Source organism: Bemisia tabaci, chromosome 6, assembly GCF_918797505.1.
Source record: "Bemisia tabaci chromosome 6, PGI_BMITA_v3".
NCBI lineage: Eukaryota > Metazoa > Arthropoda > Insecta > Hemiptera > Aleyrodidae > Bemisia > Bemisia tabaci.
In genome coordinates, this window is record NC_092798.1 from 32,336,625 (window position 1) to 32,348,638 (window position 12,014).

The 12,014-nt window shown below is 37.1% G+C and overlaps 1 protein-coding gene across 2 annotated transcripts; it reads left to right on the forward strand.

Annotated features, from left to right (window-relative positions):
* The first annotated feature begins 53 nt into the window (after positions 1-53).
* On the forward strand, positions 54-11,591 carry LOC109044213 (maternal protein exuperantia). 2 transcript variants are annotated; one of them, XM_019061800.2, is made up of 6 exons: positions 54-211; positions 3,615-3,901; positions 4,606-4,754; positions 6,833-7,016; positions 8,116-8,415; positions 10,193-11,591. In XM_019061800.2, exons 2-6 carry the CDS (start codon positions 3,626-3,628, stop codon positions 10,472-10,474), a joined length of 1,191 nt encoding a protein of 396 aa, XP_018917345.1. In that variant the 5' UTR covers positions 54-211; positions 3,615-3,625; the 3' UTR covers positions 10,475-11,591. The 2 variants fall into 2 exon arrangements, with proteins under 2 accessions (XP_018917345.1, XP_018917353.1); XM_019061808.2 differs by lacking the exon at positions 54-211 and adding an exon at positions 2,876-3,016.
* Positions 11,592-12,014: the final 423 nt, after the last annotated feature.

The following is a 12,014-nucleotide window of genomic DNA, read 5'->3' on the forward strand; positions in this document are numbered from 1 at the left end:
GAGACAAAAACTTACAACAAACTATGAAATCAGTTTTTGGTGCAGCTTAGTTTTCAATGTTGTCGACATGCATAGAAATCGATGAACTCGTGGATCTAAAATCGGATTGTTGAAGAGAGCCTATTGTTGAATTCATAGCAATTCATTTGAGAATTTCGGGGCGCCACGCTCGGCTTTTAAGTTATTTGTTAGCTTAGTGAAAACTCATTTGGTAAGTGTTTCCTAATTAATTTCTCGCTCTTTGTGTTACGAACTCTCATTTCCAGCATTCCGATCGCGTGTCTGACGCATCCTTACGTGCATTTATCGAGCATGATAAGTAGGCGGTAAGGGATTGCCCTCGGTAGATGCTACGAATATTTCTTTCATTTCGTTTTCCAAGTTACTTTTTTGGATTTATCTCATGTTCTGTTAGTTCCCTCACGTTTCTACCCTCACCGGTGTATTCACCCCCGTAATCCTTTGTCGGAACACGTTTCGTTCGTAGTCATTCCTTTTGGATGCCATGTGATTATGTACTGTATCACCCATTTTATGCTTACTCAGATGAAATGGTGTTGAAAGTTTTAATAACCCTTGCTTTATTTCTGGGCACAGCTTTCGTTGACTTTTTCCAGCAAAGCATCCTTTGTACTTGCTCTGTAATTTTGGAAACTACTTCCTATCATCCCATTCAGCTTCTTTTCAATGCCCTAATGAGCCATGCTGATTAGGGCGATGCGTTGACGCATCATGCCAAGTGCAGTCCCCCCAGTTGTACGTAACTGAACATATATTTTAAAGTAGCTGAGATCTCTAAGCCTAATTTTTTCTTCCACAGTTGCGTTTTCTCTGTGCTGCTCTAAGCCTCTCTTATCAGTAGTAATTTTCTCCGAGGATTGGGTACATTAGGGTGTGAGACTGCTGAGGAGTGATTAACCGTAAAATTTGAGTCCAGTATTTCCCAATGCACCCATCATGCAATATTAGATGAGTTTGGTTCATATATTTTATCTTTTAAATTTATTGCAACTTTGTCAATTGTCAGCCGTTTACCAAGCTAGTTAATATAAAATTTGAATCATCATTTTCTGTAGCTTGTCAGTCTTATCTGGCCATCTTTTTTTTCAGAATAGCTTCATTCTTCAACTTAATCGATACCTTTCCCATTGTATCTGGCCTTGTGTGGTTTCTCTACAGTCAGCATGAAAACATTTTCCACCTCTGTATGTTTACTTGTTCAATTAGCGGATCGACTTCTATTGCGAGGCACAACTTAAAGGATTAACGTACTCGACCCTGGTCCATCATTATCAATACGCATTGCTCAAAAGCTTGATCCACTTAGCATTTCATTTTTTCCTAAGAGAATCTCTCAAGCCCAGCAGATTGCGTATGTGATAATAGTTTTGTAAACGATAATCGATCACCAATCAAGTAACTACAGGAGTGTTCTTGCTGCATACCTATCTCCAAGAATTTGGCTAATTATTCTGTTAAGACCCATGTCCGTATCAAAGTTCTGAAACTATGGAATTACAGTTCTAGGGACTCCAACTGTATCATTTATTGAGACCTGGTCTAAAGCACCAGCCACTCATGTGTTAAGTTTCAGTCATATTTGCGGAATATTCTACCTTATGCATAGGTTGACCTGTGAATTCTTATGAGTACATCATGCAGGTCATGTAATGCATGCCTTTTTCCTCTATTGCCAGTTTTAATCGTGTACCTCCCACTGTAAGAGTTGCAGAGTAAGCCACCTTGTGCTCAAGGCTAAATGTTTAGGTGAAAGAAACCTGTATTGGTTCTGGTCACTTCATGATATGATTTTTGGAATTGTTCCAACTTAATACATCAGTGCACTATTCACCAGATTTGTTCTCAATCAATCTCTGCTGAACTCCTTGAATGTGACTAGAATTTTTCTTGAATTGTGATTATTCAAGCTTTCAGTCTCAGGGTGGGGCTGAGAAGTCTCTCCTGGTTACTTTTAGCTCTAGCACTCTAGTAGGTCTGTTTTCTCGGCCTCAGGAAACATCAGTAATTCAAACCTAATGAATATTTCTACCAGATCCTCTGACTTTTAGTTTTTCATAAGTGTGCCTGTTCGTCCTAATTTTTTTTTTTTTTGTTGGGAGGGGGGAGCTGCTAAATTCAGTTATCATGTCTTGTGGCCTTAAAGTTAAATGCCGAAACCATATACAGCATTAGGAAATTTATCTGAACTGCTCAGTATCTATTCTATTATGTTTGCAAAGATTTTATATTGAAAATAATTACCCTTCCTTGAATGCGACAAGGATCTGTGAAGAATTGAAACTGCATTTTCACTGATCAGTCGTAACAATGCAGTAACTGTATTGCCTGTTTTATGATTTCTATTTTTTGAAACACAACTAAATTGTTTCCTGGAAAAAAATATTGTGTTCAAAAAGAGAAAAAAGAGTCTGGTAGATGTTGATGTAAGTTCATCAGCCTTCTTCAGCACCCAAGTATGTCTTTGTCTCATTGAAACCAAGGAGGGTAGGACAATTCTGCACCGAATTTTTTGTGAGTCATGCAGGAAACTTGACTTTGGAATTAGGCTTCTCTGTCAGTAGGGTATTTTTCTTGTGCTGACAAATTCCTGATAACATTATCACAGCCATGTCACAAGAATTAGGTTTATCTCTCCCGAACTATTTATCTCATATCTTTTCGAGAGGATTTCAGGTCCTCATCCGATTGCTCTATTGATTTGAGAGCAATTCCCCTGATAAGCCATCATCAGCTGTCTTTGTAATTGCTGGGCCTGTGACCCTTTTCCCCTCTCTTGACCAGTAACACGTTGCCAGTAGCCTCCTTGGTGGTGGGCATGTGAGTGTTTGAAGCATTCCAGCCCACATAATTCCAATTATCCTTCAACTCTGTAAGATTCAAGTTCAGTGTATTTCTTTGGATATTCCATCTTGTGTACTTAAAATTACCAGTGTAATTAGATCAGTGGTCATCTGTGTGGGCAGTTTAAAATAATTTGGCAAGTTTCGTAACCGAAGTAAGTTCTGAGAATTTCCACTTGCCTTTCCCAGTAGGTCCTAAATCATATCAAGCTTTTAGGTGATAAAGAATTATTGAAACTAAGAGAAACCTTACTTTTTATATTCAGTCTTTTTCAGCTCTTTTGTCAAAATGATATTCTTGTAAATTTAGGCTCAAAAACATTTTTTCCCCCCCTAAGTGAATGAACTGTGAGCTTAAAGCATTGAATTGTAGATGAAGAAAGTTTTTCAGTATCCACTGAATTTAATGTATACAAGATCTTGAAGGCCTGCCTCGTTTCAGCCCATTATCTGTATCAAAGTAAATCATCAAGTAGCTTAAGTAAATTTCCACATTTTGCAGATTATTCAAGCTGTATCTGGAATGCTACCCTTGTAAACTGATTTGTTCCTGACATAACATCCAGGCTTGCTTTCAGTAGTGTAGAAACAATTTATTCACCCGAGATCAATCTTAAACTCAATGTTTTGTACTTCTTTCAGCAATCTTGTTCAACTGTAACGTATGTAAGGGCCCCAGTGATGTCAGCTTGTAAGAATGATTACTAAGCTATCTGTGGATGATGTTCTAACAAACGGAATCTTTTGTTTCAGGCTAGATAAAAATGGTATCGTCTACGACACCTGGCAAGCCGGAAAACGGTCATGCAGTGAAAGGAGTCCCTCCTGGCGACTACAGACTTGTAGGCTTTGACCTGGACACTACTGGTAGAAAATTGATTGATGAAATCTGCCAAATTGCCGCCTACACCCCTTCTAGCACCTACAGTCAGTACATAATGCCTTACAAGAACCTTGATTTCTTGGCCACCCGTAGACACCTAATCCGCACGGTTAACACTGGCAGATATCGTATCCTTAAAGATATGCAAAATAACAAGGTAAGGCTAATTTATCCTCTAGATAGTTAAATTATGCCCGTTAAAATTCATTTCAACAAATGAACACTTAAAATGAGAGCAGTGAGAACTCACTTTGTATTGAAATATCAGATGTTTTAAGAAGCAGAGATCGCTTCATTTTCTGCCATGTATGCACTGCTGCTCTAGGATTCTCCTAACTCATTTCCCCTTTTATTTCTCACATTTTTTTATTTATTTCTAGAGGGAAATGGGGGACTGTTCAATCTGTAAGTTTTTATTACCAGGAGCGGTAGCGACCCCGTCAAGCCTATGGAGATCTCCAACCCAGAATGGCAGCCGCTACTGTATCTTAAAATAAATTTCTCATATTTTTGCTTCAACAGTAATTTGTTTTTGTTTAGTAAGAAGTTAAGCTCTGTGCCTACTGGCCCAGCAAACTATCATAGGATTGACTAAAAGAGCTTTGAAACAATTCTTAATTGTTGTAAACTTAACATTTTCTTATAAATCTTCATTTCCTGAGATTTTTGCGATCCTTTCTGTCTGGTTTGATGGGATACAACAAACAGCCTCTTCTAATCCTTTGAACTGATCACTTTTTTGCAGTAATAATGATGACCACTTTATGAGGTACTTGAAAGCTTGCATCATCGCTCTTTTCATGTGCTATTTTTAAACATGTAGAGAATCTTTCATTCATTCCAGTATTTGTCATCTTACAGGTAGTGAAGACCAAAAGTGAGATCTCTGCCCTACGAGAGTTCCTCCAATGGCTCAAAGAACAACAAGGTGACAAGAAAGCGGGCATAATCCTAGTGCGTTACGAAGGTAGCCAAATTGTCCCAGCACTGCTCATTGTCGCTCTTAAAAGGTAAATTACCAGTCTCCAAATTTCTGAAGCCAACCTATTGTCCGTAGTTCTAGTTGAAGAATTCTCCACAAAATGATCGTACATAAGGGTCATTTCATAAATATTTTTATTATTTTTTAGTCCGGATCCTTTTTCCTTTCACATCAATGTTTCCTTTAGAACATATTCAATCATTTCTATCATGTGTGCTTCAGGATGTAATTTCACTAAGTAGTAAAAATAATCTAGAAACTGAACAGGAGTTGTCACTGAATCAAAAAATTATAAATTAATAACCTTTACAGAAAGGACCTTTGGTGCCAGCTGAATTTTGTTTTTATTCGATACAATGTTCTTACAACCTCTTGGGCACAACAAGATTTAAGAATCCAACTTTCTATGCACCACTTTTGAGAAAAATGGGATTGGAGAGTAAATTTTTTGGCAATTTTAAATGCACTAGTGTTGCAATATCATGATGATCAAGGATGTTTCTTTGCTGGCCAGGAAGCTAAAATAATCAAGAAGAATCTAATTTCTCTGGGCGGTAACAGCAAGCGGCATAGGGTTGACATACTCATAGCAACAGCTCCATATTTTCATTAGAAATAGCATGTGAGAAGTTTAAAAAAATCACTTTCCAATCCTGCTTTTTCCCAATGAAGGCATGTAGAAAGTCTGATTTTGAAAGCTCTTCAAGCCTAGGAGGTTGTGGTGAACATCTTAAGTAACAGATATAAGACGATGCTGGATTCCTTGGTTCTCTGTGAGGGTTCTGTGCTGCAGGAGTTAAAAGTATCAGTATGTGTTGTCCGAAGTAAGCTTTTCTTAGTTGGGAGTCAACCAATTTTGGTTTAGTCCAGATTCAGTTGATCGAGCCCTCGACAGTGTTAAAAATCGAAATCAGTGTAGGTCAATTCGACCAGCAAAAATGAATGGATAAGTTGTACAACAGGGTTGCCACTGACAGGGAAAACGGAGAAATGTCAGGGAATTTTCAAAAGTCAGGGAAAATTGTGGGGTCACCTTCATTTGCTGTCTAGAATGGGTTTGTCGTTTTGAGCAACACATTCTGTCTGAAAACCATTCCTAATAATGTCTTGTCAACCATCTGGCATATCCTCAATTGTCACAGAATTTCATCAAAACGTGTCAGGGAAACGTTAGGGGGTTTCATTGTTCCAATTCTGTAGCAGCCCCGGTACAAGTAACCCAAGCTCCACTGTTGAAATTTTCCCCTCAGTCTTATCAGGAAAAATTCAGTACATTGAGGTGAAAATCTTTCATGTTAAAGTGTACATCTGTTTAAAAATTAATACCCAATTTGACTGTAATGGATCTTAATTTTTGGCAATATGGATCATTCAGTCAATAGCCTGAATTGACAATCCTAGCAACTGCCAAATTCCCACTCATGAATTAAAGTTGAAAGCTGTCATTTTATTACAGTGCTCAGTAGGAAATTTAAATTAGGAAACATGATTCATGGCTATAGCTGTCTTCGTTCGCTGTGAATAAACTCGCATCCTCGCTTCTAGTAGCTCAGTGTGATTAATTAAATATCTTTGGCCGCACTACTACCAGCACAATGGATTGATCAAATGTTTTTGTTTTAAAGTTTGACTAAACTCATACCTCTCAACGTTTAAGCTCCTGTCTGCGCAGAGAGACTAACGGAACTTATGTTGTTCCTGAAATAAGTCAGCAACAGTGGTTCATTCCTGCGAAAAGTAGATCTTTTATCTCTGTCTTTTATTTTTTGAGTATAGATGTACTTTTTTTTACGAATGGAAGCAGCCGGTAAAATGGACTGCATTTTGCGTTGAGGAACTACATGCTATTCCCAGCGGATCCCTAAAACACCTTTCTGCATGAGAGAACTACCAGCACTAACGCTGTTGTAAATAGTATATCTTTATTGCGAAATGTAGTCCAATTTGAGTATGATCATCTGATACTCGCCCTATCTCCATGCTTTTGCCTGTCTAAAAATTGTATCGATTTCTAAAAGAATGTATACAGGTGCGAATTTTGATTTTGGTAAGAGCCTGTTCGTTCAAGTTGGTATTCATTCTTTTTTTCTTTGCCTTGTTTTGCAGATACGACCTCCTAGACGAATTTAATGCTCTGGTAAAGGGATTCGCTGACTGCCAGCCCTTGGCCAAATCGAAGTGTGATGCCACAATTAACCCAGTAACTTTTCGAAATGTCTGTAAAATTTTACTCTCCGAACAGGACCCAAAAATCTTCAACGCTGCTGACAGAGCCAACCTTGCTTACAGGGTAAGTTTTATGTATTTATTTTTTTTTTTTTTAGTCGGTTGGGAATTGAAAACTTCTTGAACTAAAATTGTAATCCTGACCAGGGAACTTTTGCAAAGAGAGACAACAAAATTGACAAATTCTGTCCCAAACCTCGATATTCAGGAAGTTTCATTTAGCACTCCTTTTGAACCAAAATTTTAGGAAGCATTCAGTTTCTCAAAAAAAGGGCAAAGCACCAAGCACGTCAAGTTACATTTTTCATTAATGTACTTACCGAACTGGTGCCAAAGTATTTTTACTGAACACAGCTTGATCTAACTCTCTTGGTTAGATTAATCCAAACTCAGTGAACATCAACTCTGTCCCTCATGAATTATAGAATTAACACCACTTTTTTACCATGCTCAATGTTGTTAAATTTTGTCGAAGTCAAGTGATAGTGACAGTTTTTGATTTGTTTACATTGGTGACATTAGTTGGTACAATATGTCCTTAACATGTTTGCAAAATCATTAATTAGAAGTTAGGACAAAGAACCGTAATATCCTTTTCTTTGACGTAAATTAGTGGCAGTTATGATTTTAAACTAACTTCGTTCTATGAATTTTTTCCAAAAGCCGCACCATTTTAAAGAAAATTGATGATAAAAATGTCTGTACCCTCAATCGTCATGGACCTCTTTCCAAAATTTTGAAATTGTGTACATTTCCTTTGTTTTTCATTGATGATCAAGGACCATCTATTTTAAGAAAAAAAAAGTAGCATAAGAAATCTTAACTGCACTAATTTTGTAAGAATAACGTTTAAGGGCGATCTTGAAGTCCTGTATCACTCTCAGAACTTCAGAACAATGGAGGTAGAGACTTGAAATTTAGAAGTGCCCTTAGGTTAAAAGAAACTTCTTCTTGAATGCCTCAAATTTTTTTTTTTGGGGGGGGGGGTCTTTTTATCAGATTTTTTTATTATTTAAGCAAGAAAAAGTAAATATGGTTTGAAAAAATATAGAAATAAAACAAGAACATTAACACACAAGAGAGGTAGCGCCTTAAAGGGCCGCAGGGGCCCTAACGTTTTTTCTTCTAAGTTTTTCTTCCTAATTTATTTCAAATGTTTACAGATAGTAGAACATCTGACCCAAGGAGAGAGTGATAACGCAGGAAGCGGAGATGGAGCAACGCCGCAAGTGAACCTTGTAGAAGCCATCCTGGAACACTCGCACAGCGTCGAAGACATCGAGAACGACATGGCATCACTGCAAGTCATCCTGAACCGACAAAACACCCTCAAGCCCATCTTTGGTGGTCTATTAAGTTCCCGAGCCATTGCACTTAAGGAACGCAAGAACGCTAGTCAATTACGCCGACTTCTCTCAGAAGCCATGTTCGATTATAGTACATTAGAAGAACTGTGGAACTCAGTGAGTACCTTTCAATGTTTCAGATTTTTCCCCCTCTTTTTTTTAATTGAATACTATTACCACAAAAATTTTCATTTTATTCTGTGAAATTGCATCGGTTTTATTTTCTTCCTTCTGATTTTGATCAATTTTTCCAATTTTTGTTGCAATGCCAATGACTCGCACTGCAATAGTTATTTCACCAGCATGAGAGCGAGACAAAAAATATTCTTGCAGCTGTATTCTCTATACAGGGTGATCCAAAAGTCCCTTCCACCCCCTCTAATTTTTTACCTAATTGAGGTAAAGATTTGAAACTTGGGGATATTCCTAGGTCAAAGGGAGCTACTTTTTGGCCCCCCTAAAATTTTCAGGGGGCCCCCCTTGGGGGGGCAACGGCCCCCAACTTTTAATTTTCAAATAGGAAGACCCCCTTTGTGATAGCTCGTTCGAAAGAGCATAAAAAAAGAAAACTTTTCACGCAAACCCAAAGTCAATAACTCAAACCGTTTCAAAATGGCGGCCGGTTAAAGTTCAAAATGGCCGAAAATTCACACCGGTTATTTGTCGATGGATTTGCGCGAAAATCGGTATGCAGGGGTATTTTGACACGAGAAAAACGAATTTGACGTTAGATTTTCAAAAAAACCGAAATTTCAAAAATGGCCGCCGGTTAAAGTTCGAAATGACAAAAAATTGATTTTTTTAGAAATCTAAGTTCAAATTTGTTTATCTTATGCCAAAATACTCTCAAATTCCAAGTTTAAGGCAAATCCATCAGCAAAAAACCGAGGTGACAATTTTCGGCCATTTTAAACTTTAACCGGCGGCCATTTTGGAAATTTCGGTTTTTTTGAAAATCTAACGTCAAATTCGTTTTTCTCGTGTCAAAATACCCCTACATGCCGATTTTCGCGCAAATCCATCGACAAATAACCGGTATGAATTTTCGGCCATTTTGAACTTTAACCGGCCGCCATTTTGAAACGGTTTGAGTTATTGACTTTGGGTTTGCGTGAAAAGTTTTCTTTTTTTATGCTCTTTCGAACGAGCTATCACAAAGGGGGTCTTCCTATTTGAAAATTAAAAGTTGGGGGCCGTTGCCCCCCCAAGGGGGGCCCCCCTGAAAATTTTAGGGGGGCCAAAAAGTAGCTCCCTTTGACCTAGGAATATCCCCCAAGTTTCAAATCTTTACCTCAATTAGGTAAAAAGTTAGAGGGGGTGGAAGGGACTTTTGGATCACCCTGTATAAAAATTCTTGGATTAGTAACACTGCTAAATGTTTTAGAATTCCGTCTCTATTTTCTGTGTCTTTTTTGCAAGTTACAAAACTTCAACCCTGGAGTATGTTTTATGGTGACAATGAGGAAGTGCTCAAAGATAATGGCAGCGAAAGTTGTATTCAATATTCCTAATTGTGATTTCCTTAACTATTCAGACTGAATTGTTAGAAAAAGTCCTAACCTCTGTCATTGCCTTTACTGTTTGATTTAAACACATCTAATCTCATCCGGAGTTTTTTGTTTGTATTTTAAACCTTTCATTGCTAAACACATTAACTGTCTCGCTCTGTTCTGAATACATCTACCTGTCATCAGTTGCAGTCCTATATCATGCAAGTGTTCGCAAGATGAAGATTCCTACTTTAATAATTTTGCAACTTCTGATGCTCCTCTTCTCAGTTCTCAAGAATTTTTCTTGCTGAAACATAACTTTTTCTTTTTTTACTCATTGCATTATATTTTTTTTTTCTCCCCTCAAATTTTTAATTTATGTCTTTGTTTTGATCTATGCACAGGGCAAAGAAGCAATGGTTGAACAACTTAAATCAAAAATAACAGTTGCTACACCTGAACAATTAGAAGAATTAGGCAAAATCCTGACGGAGCATTTCGAAAAGCCACCAGAAGAGCGCGAGTTCAAACCGCAGCCAAGAGGAGGCTTCCGAAAGACCAACAACTACAAGAAGAGCCCAAAGAAAGCCGCAGCCGGTGAGAAGGAAGGAGAAGCCGAATCCACGGAAGAGCCAAAGCCTGTAGCCGAAACAAATGGTGTCAAAGAAGAGACCGCCACCTCCTAAATCATCTCAAGTATTCATGTTTCAAGTCCTCTGATTTACGATATTTCCAGGTTGTCTCGTACCTTTCCTAAACTCCGTACTCTCTTTCTTTTCTAATTTTTTAAAACCTTTTTGATGCCTTTTTTTTGTAATTTTGACACAATTTTTTTACAACCCCTCGAATCAACCGTACAGGGAATTAAATTTACTTTTTAAGATTTTACTTACGTAGAGTCTACGTAAATGTTTTTTTTTGCCCTCGATTCATTTTGAATTTCTAAAATTATGCAGAAGATTTTTTTAATTTAAAAGTTTTCATTCTCTCAAATTAGCACGGATGACATTGGTTTTGATGAATTTCTTTATTTCGGCTCGCTCCAATATAGTAAATTATCAGGACTTAAATCATGAGTGTGTGCCTTATATAATTCTTGGCTAAACAATTAAATTATTTATTATTTTATATTTACAATTGTTCTCTCCTTTAATTTGTATGGCTCTATCCCATCATAGACTTAAAATCTCACGTGAAGTTCTCCTTTATGTTTCACTAAAAACACGTGAATGATTATAAAAAAAAAGTTTTTGAAGGTAATTTTTTTACTACCTCTAGTTTATTGTCCCCTGAAATTTTTATATTAGTTTAATTTTCCCTATACGTCTTGACTTTTTCCTTGTGAACTACTCCTTTCAGCTGTTTGAGTTACTTTCGCCTTCGTGCCAGTAGTTCTTTTTCATTTTACTTAACCCGCCAGTTTGGACTTTGTATTTGTATCAAGTTACTCCTATGAAATTTGTCTCGTTTATGATCGTTTTGTACTCGCATCTGACTTGTCTTCGTTTTTTTTCTCATACATTTTCTTACTTACTTGAGTAAATTGTGTAATTTTATAAAAGTACCCTAAATTAATTTTATACAACTTTCTTAATCGTTCAAAAATTCAGTTGCGTAATTTTTAATTACATTCCTATGGATCACTTATTTCAAATATACCTTTTCTTATCTATCTTTCATTCGTCAGTTTCCTGATGTTCGACAAATGTATCCAAAGTAATAATTCTCTGTTCCCTCTTGTATAATCTCTGAATAACTTTTAAAAGAAGCATGAATGTATTAAAGGTTTTTGTTTTCTTGTAATCTGTGGCTTCTTAATACTTCATCGAAAGTCTACTGATTTTTTTTCGCCAAGTTTCTCAGGATGTCTGAAGGTTTGGAAAACCAGTAATTCCTGGGGAAATCCAGCTGGTCAGGGGAAATTCAAACAATTTAAAGAAAACACTGAAATTTGGAAAAACCTCGATTTTTAAAATCTGACAAAAATATCAGCTTTTTTCCTCGCTTTCAAACTGAAACTTAGTCTCAACCTCAGCCCAATGCTCTGTTACACTCTCAGTAGTGAACAGGAGCCAAAGTTTCAATAAGGGATTGCGGATTCAGAAAGATACCAAATGACTTATCGTTAAAAGTCCCAATAAGAGTGAAGTGTTAGCTTCGCGATTCAAATTATTTTTGCTCAGTAATAATTACCTGTGCGAGGATAGAGAAATAATCGATGTTTAA

Excerpts from the sequence above, each read along its gene's own strand:
- LOC109044213 (XM_019061800.2), top strand. The coding sequence starts at position 3,626 with ATGGTATCGTCTACGACACCTGGCAAGCCGGAAAACGGTCATGCAGTG. Across the intron at positions 4,755-6,832 it reads CTCATTGTCGCTCTTAAAAG|ATACGACCTCCTAGACGAAT; the intron begins GTAAATTACCAG and ends CTTGTTTTGCAG. Across the intron at positions 8,416-10,192 it reads TAGAAGAACTGTGGAACTCA|GGCAAAGAAGCAATGGTTGA; the intron begins GTGAGTACCTTT and ends ATCTATGCACAG.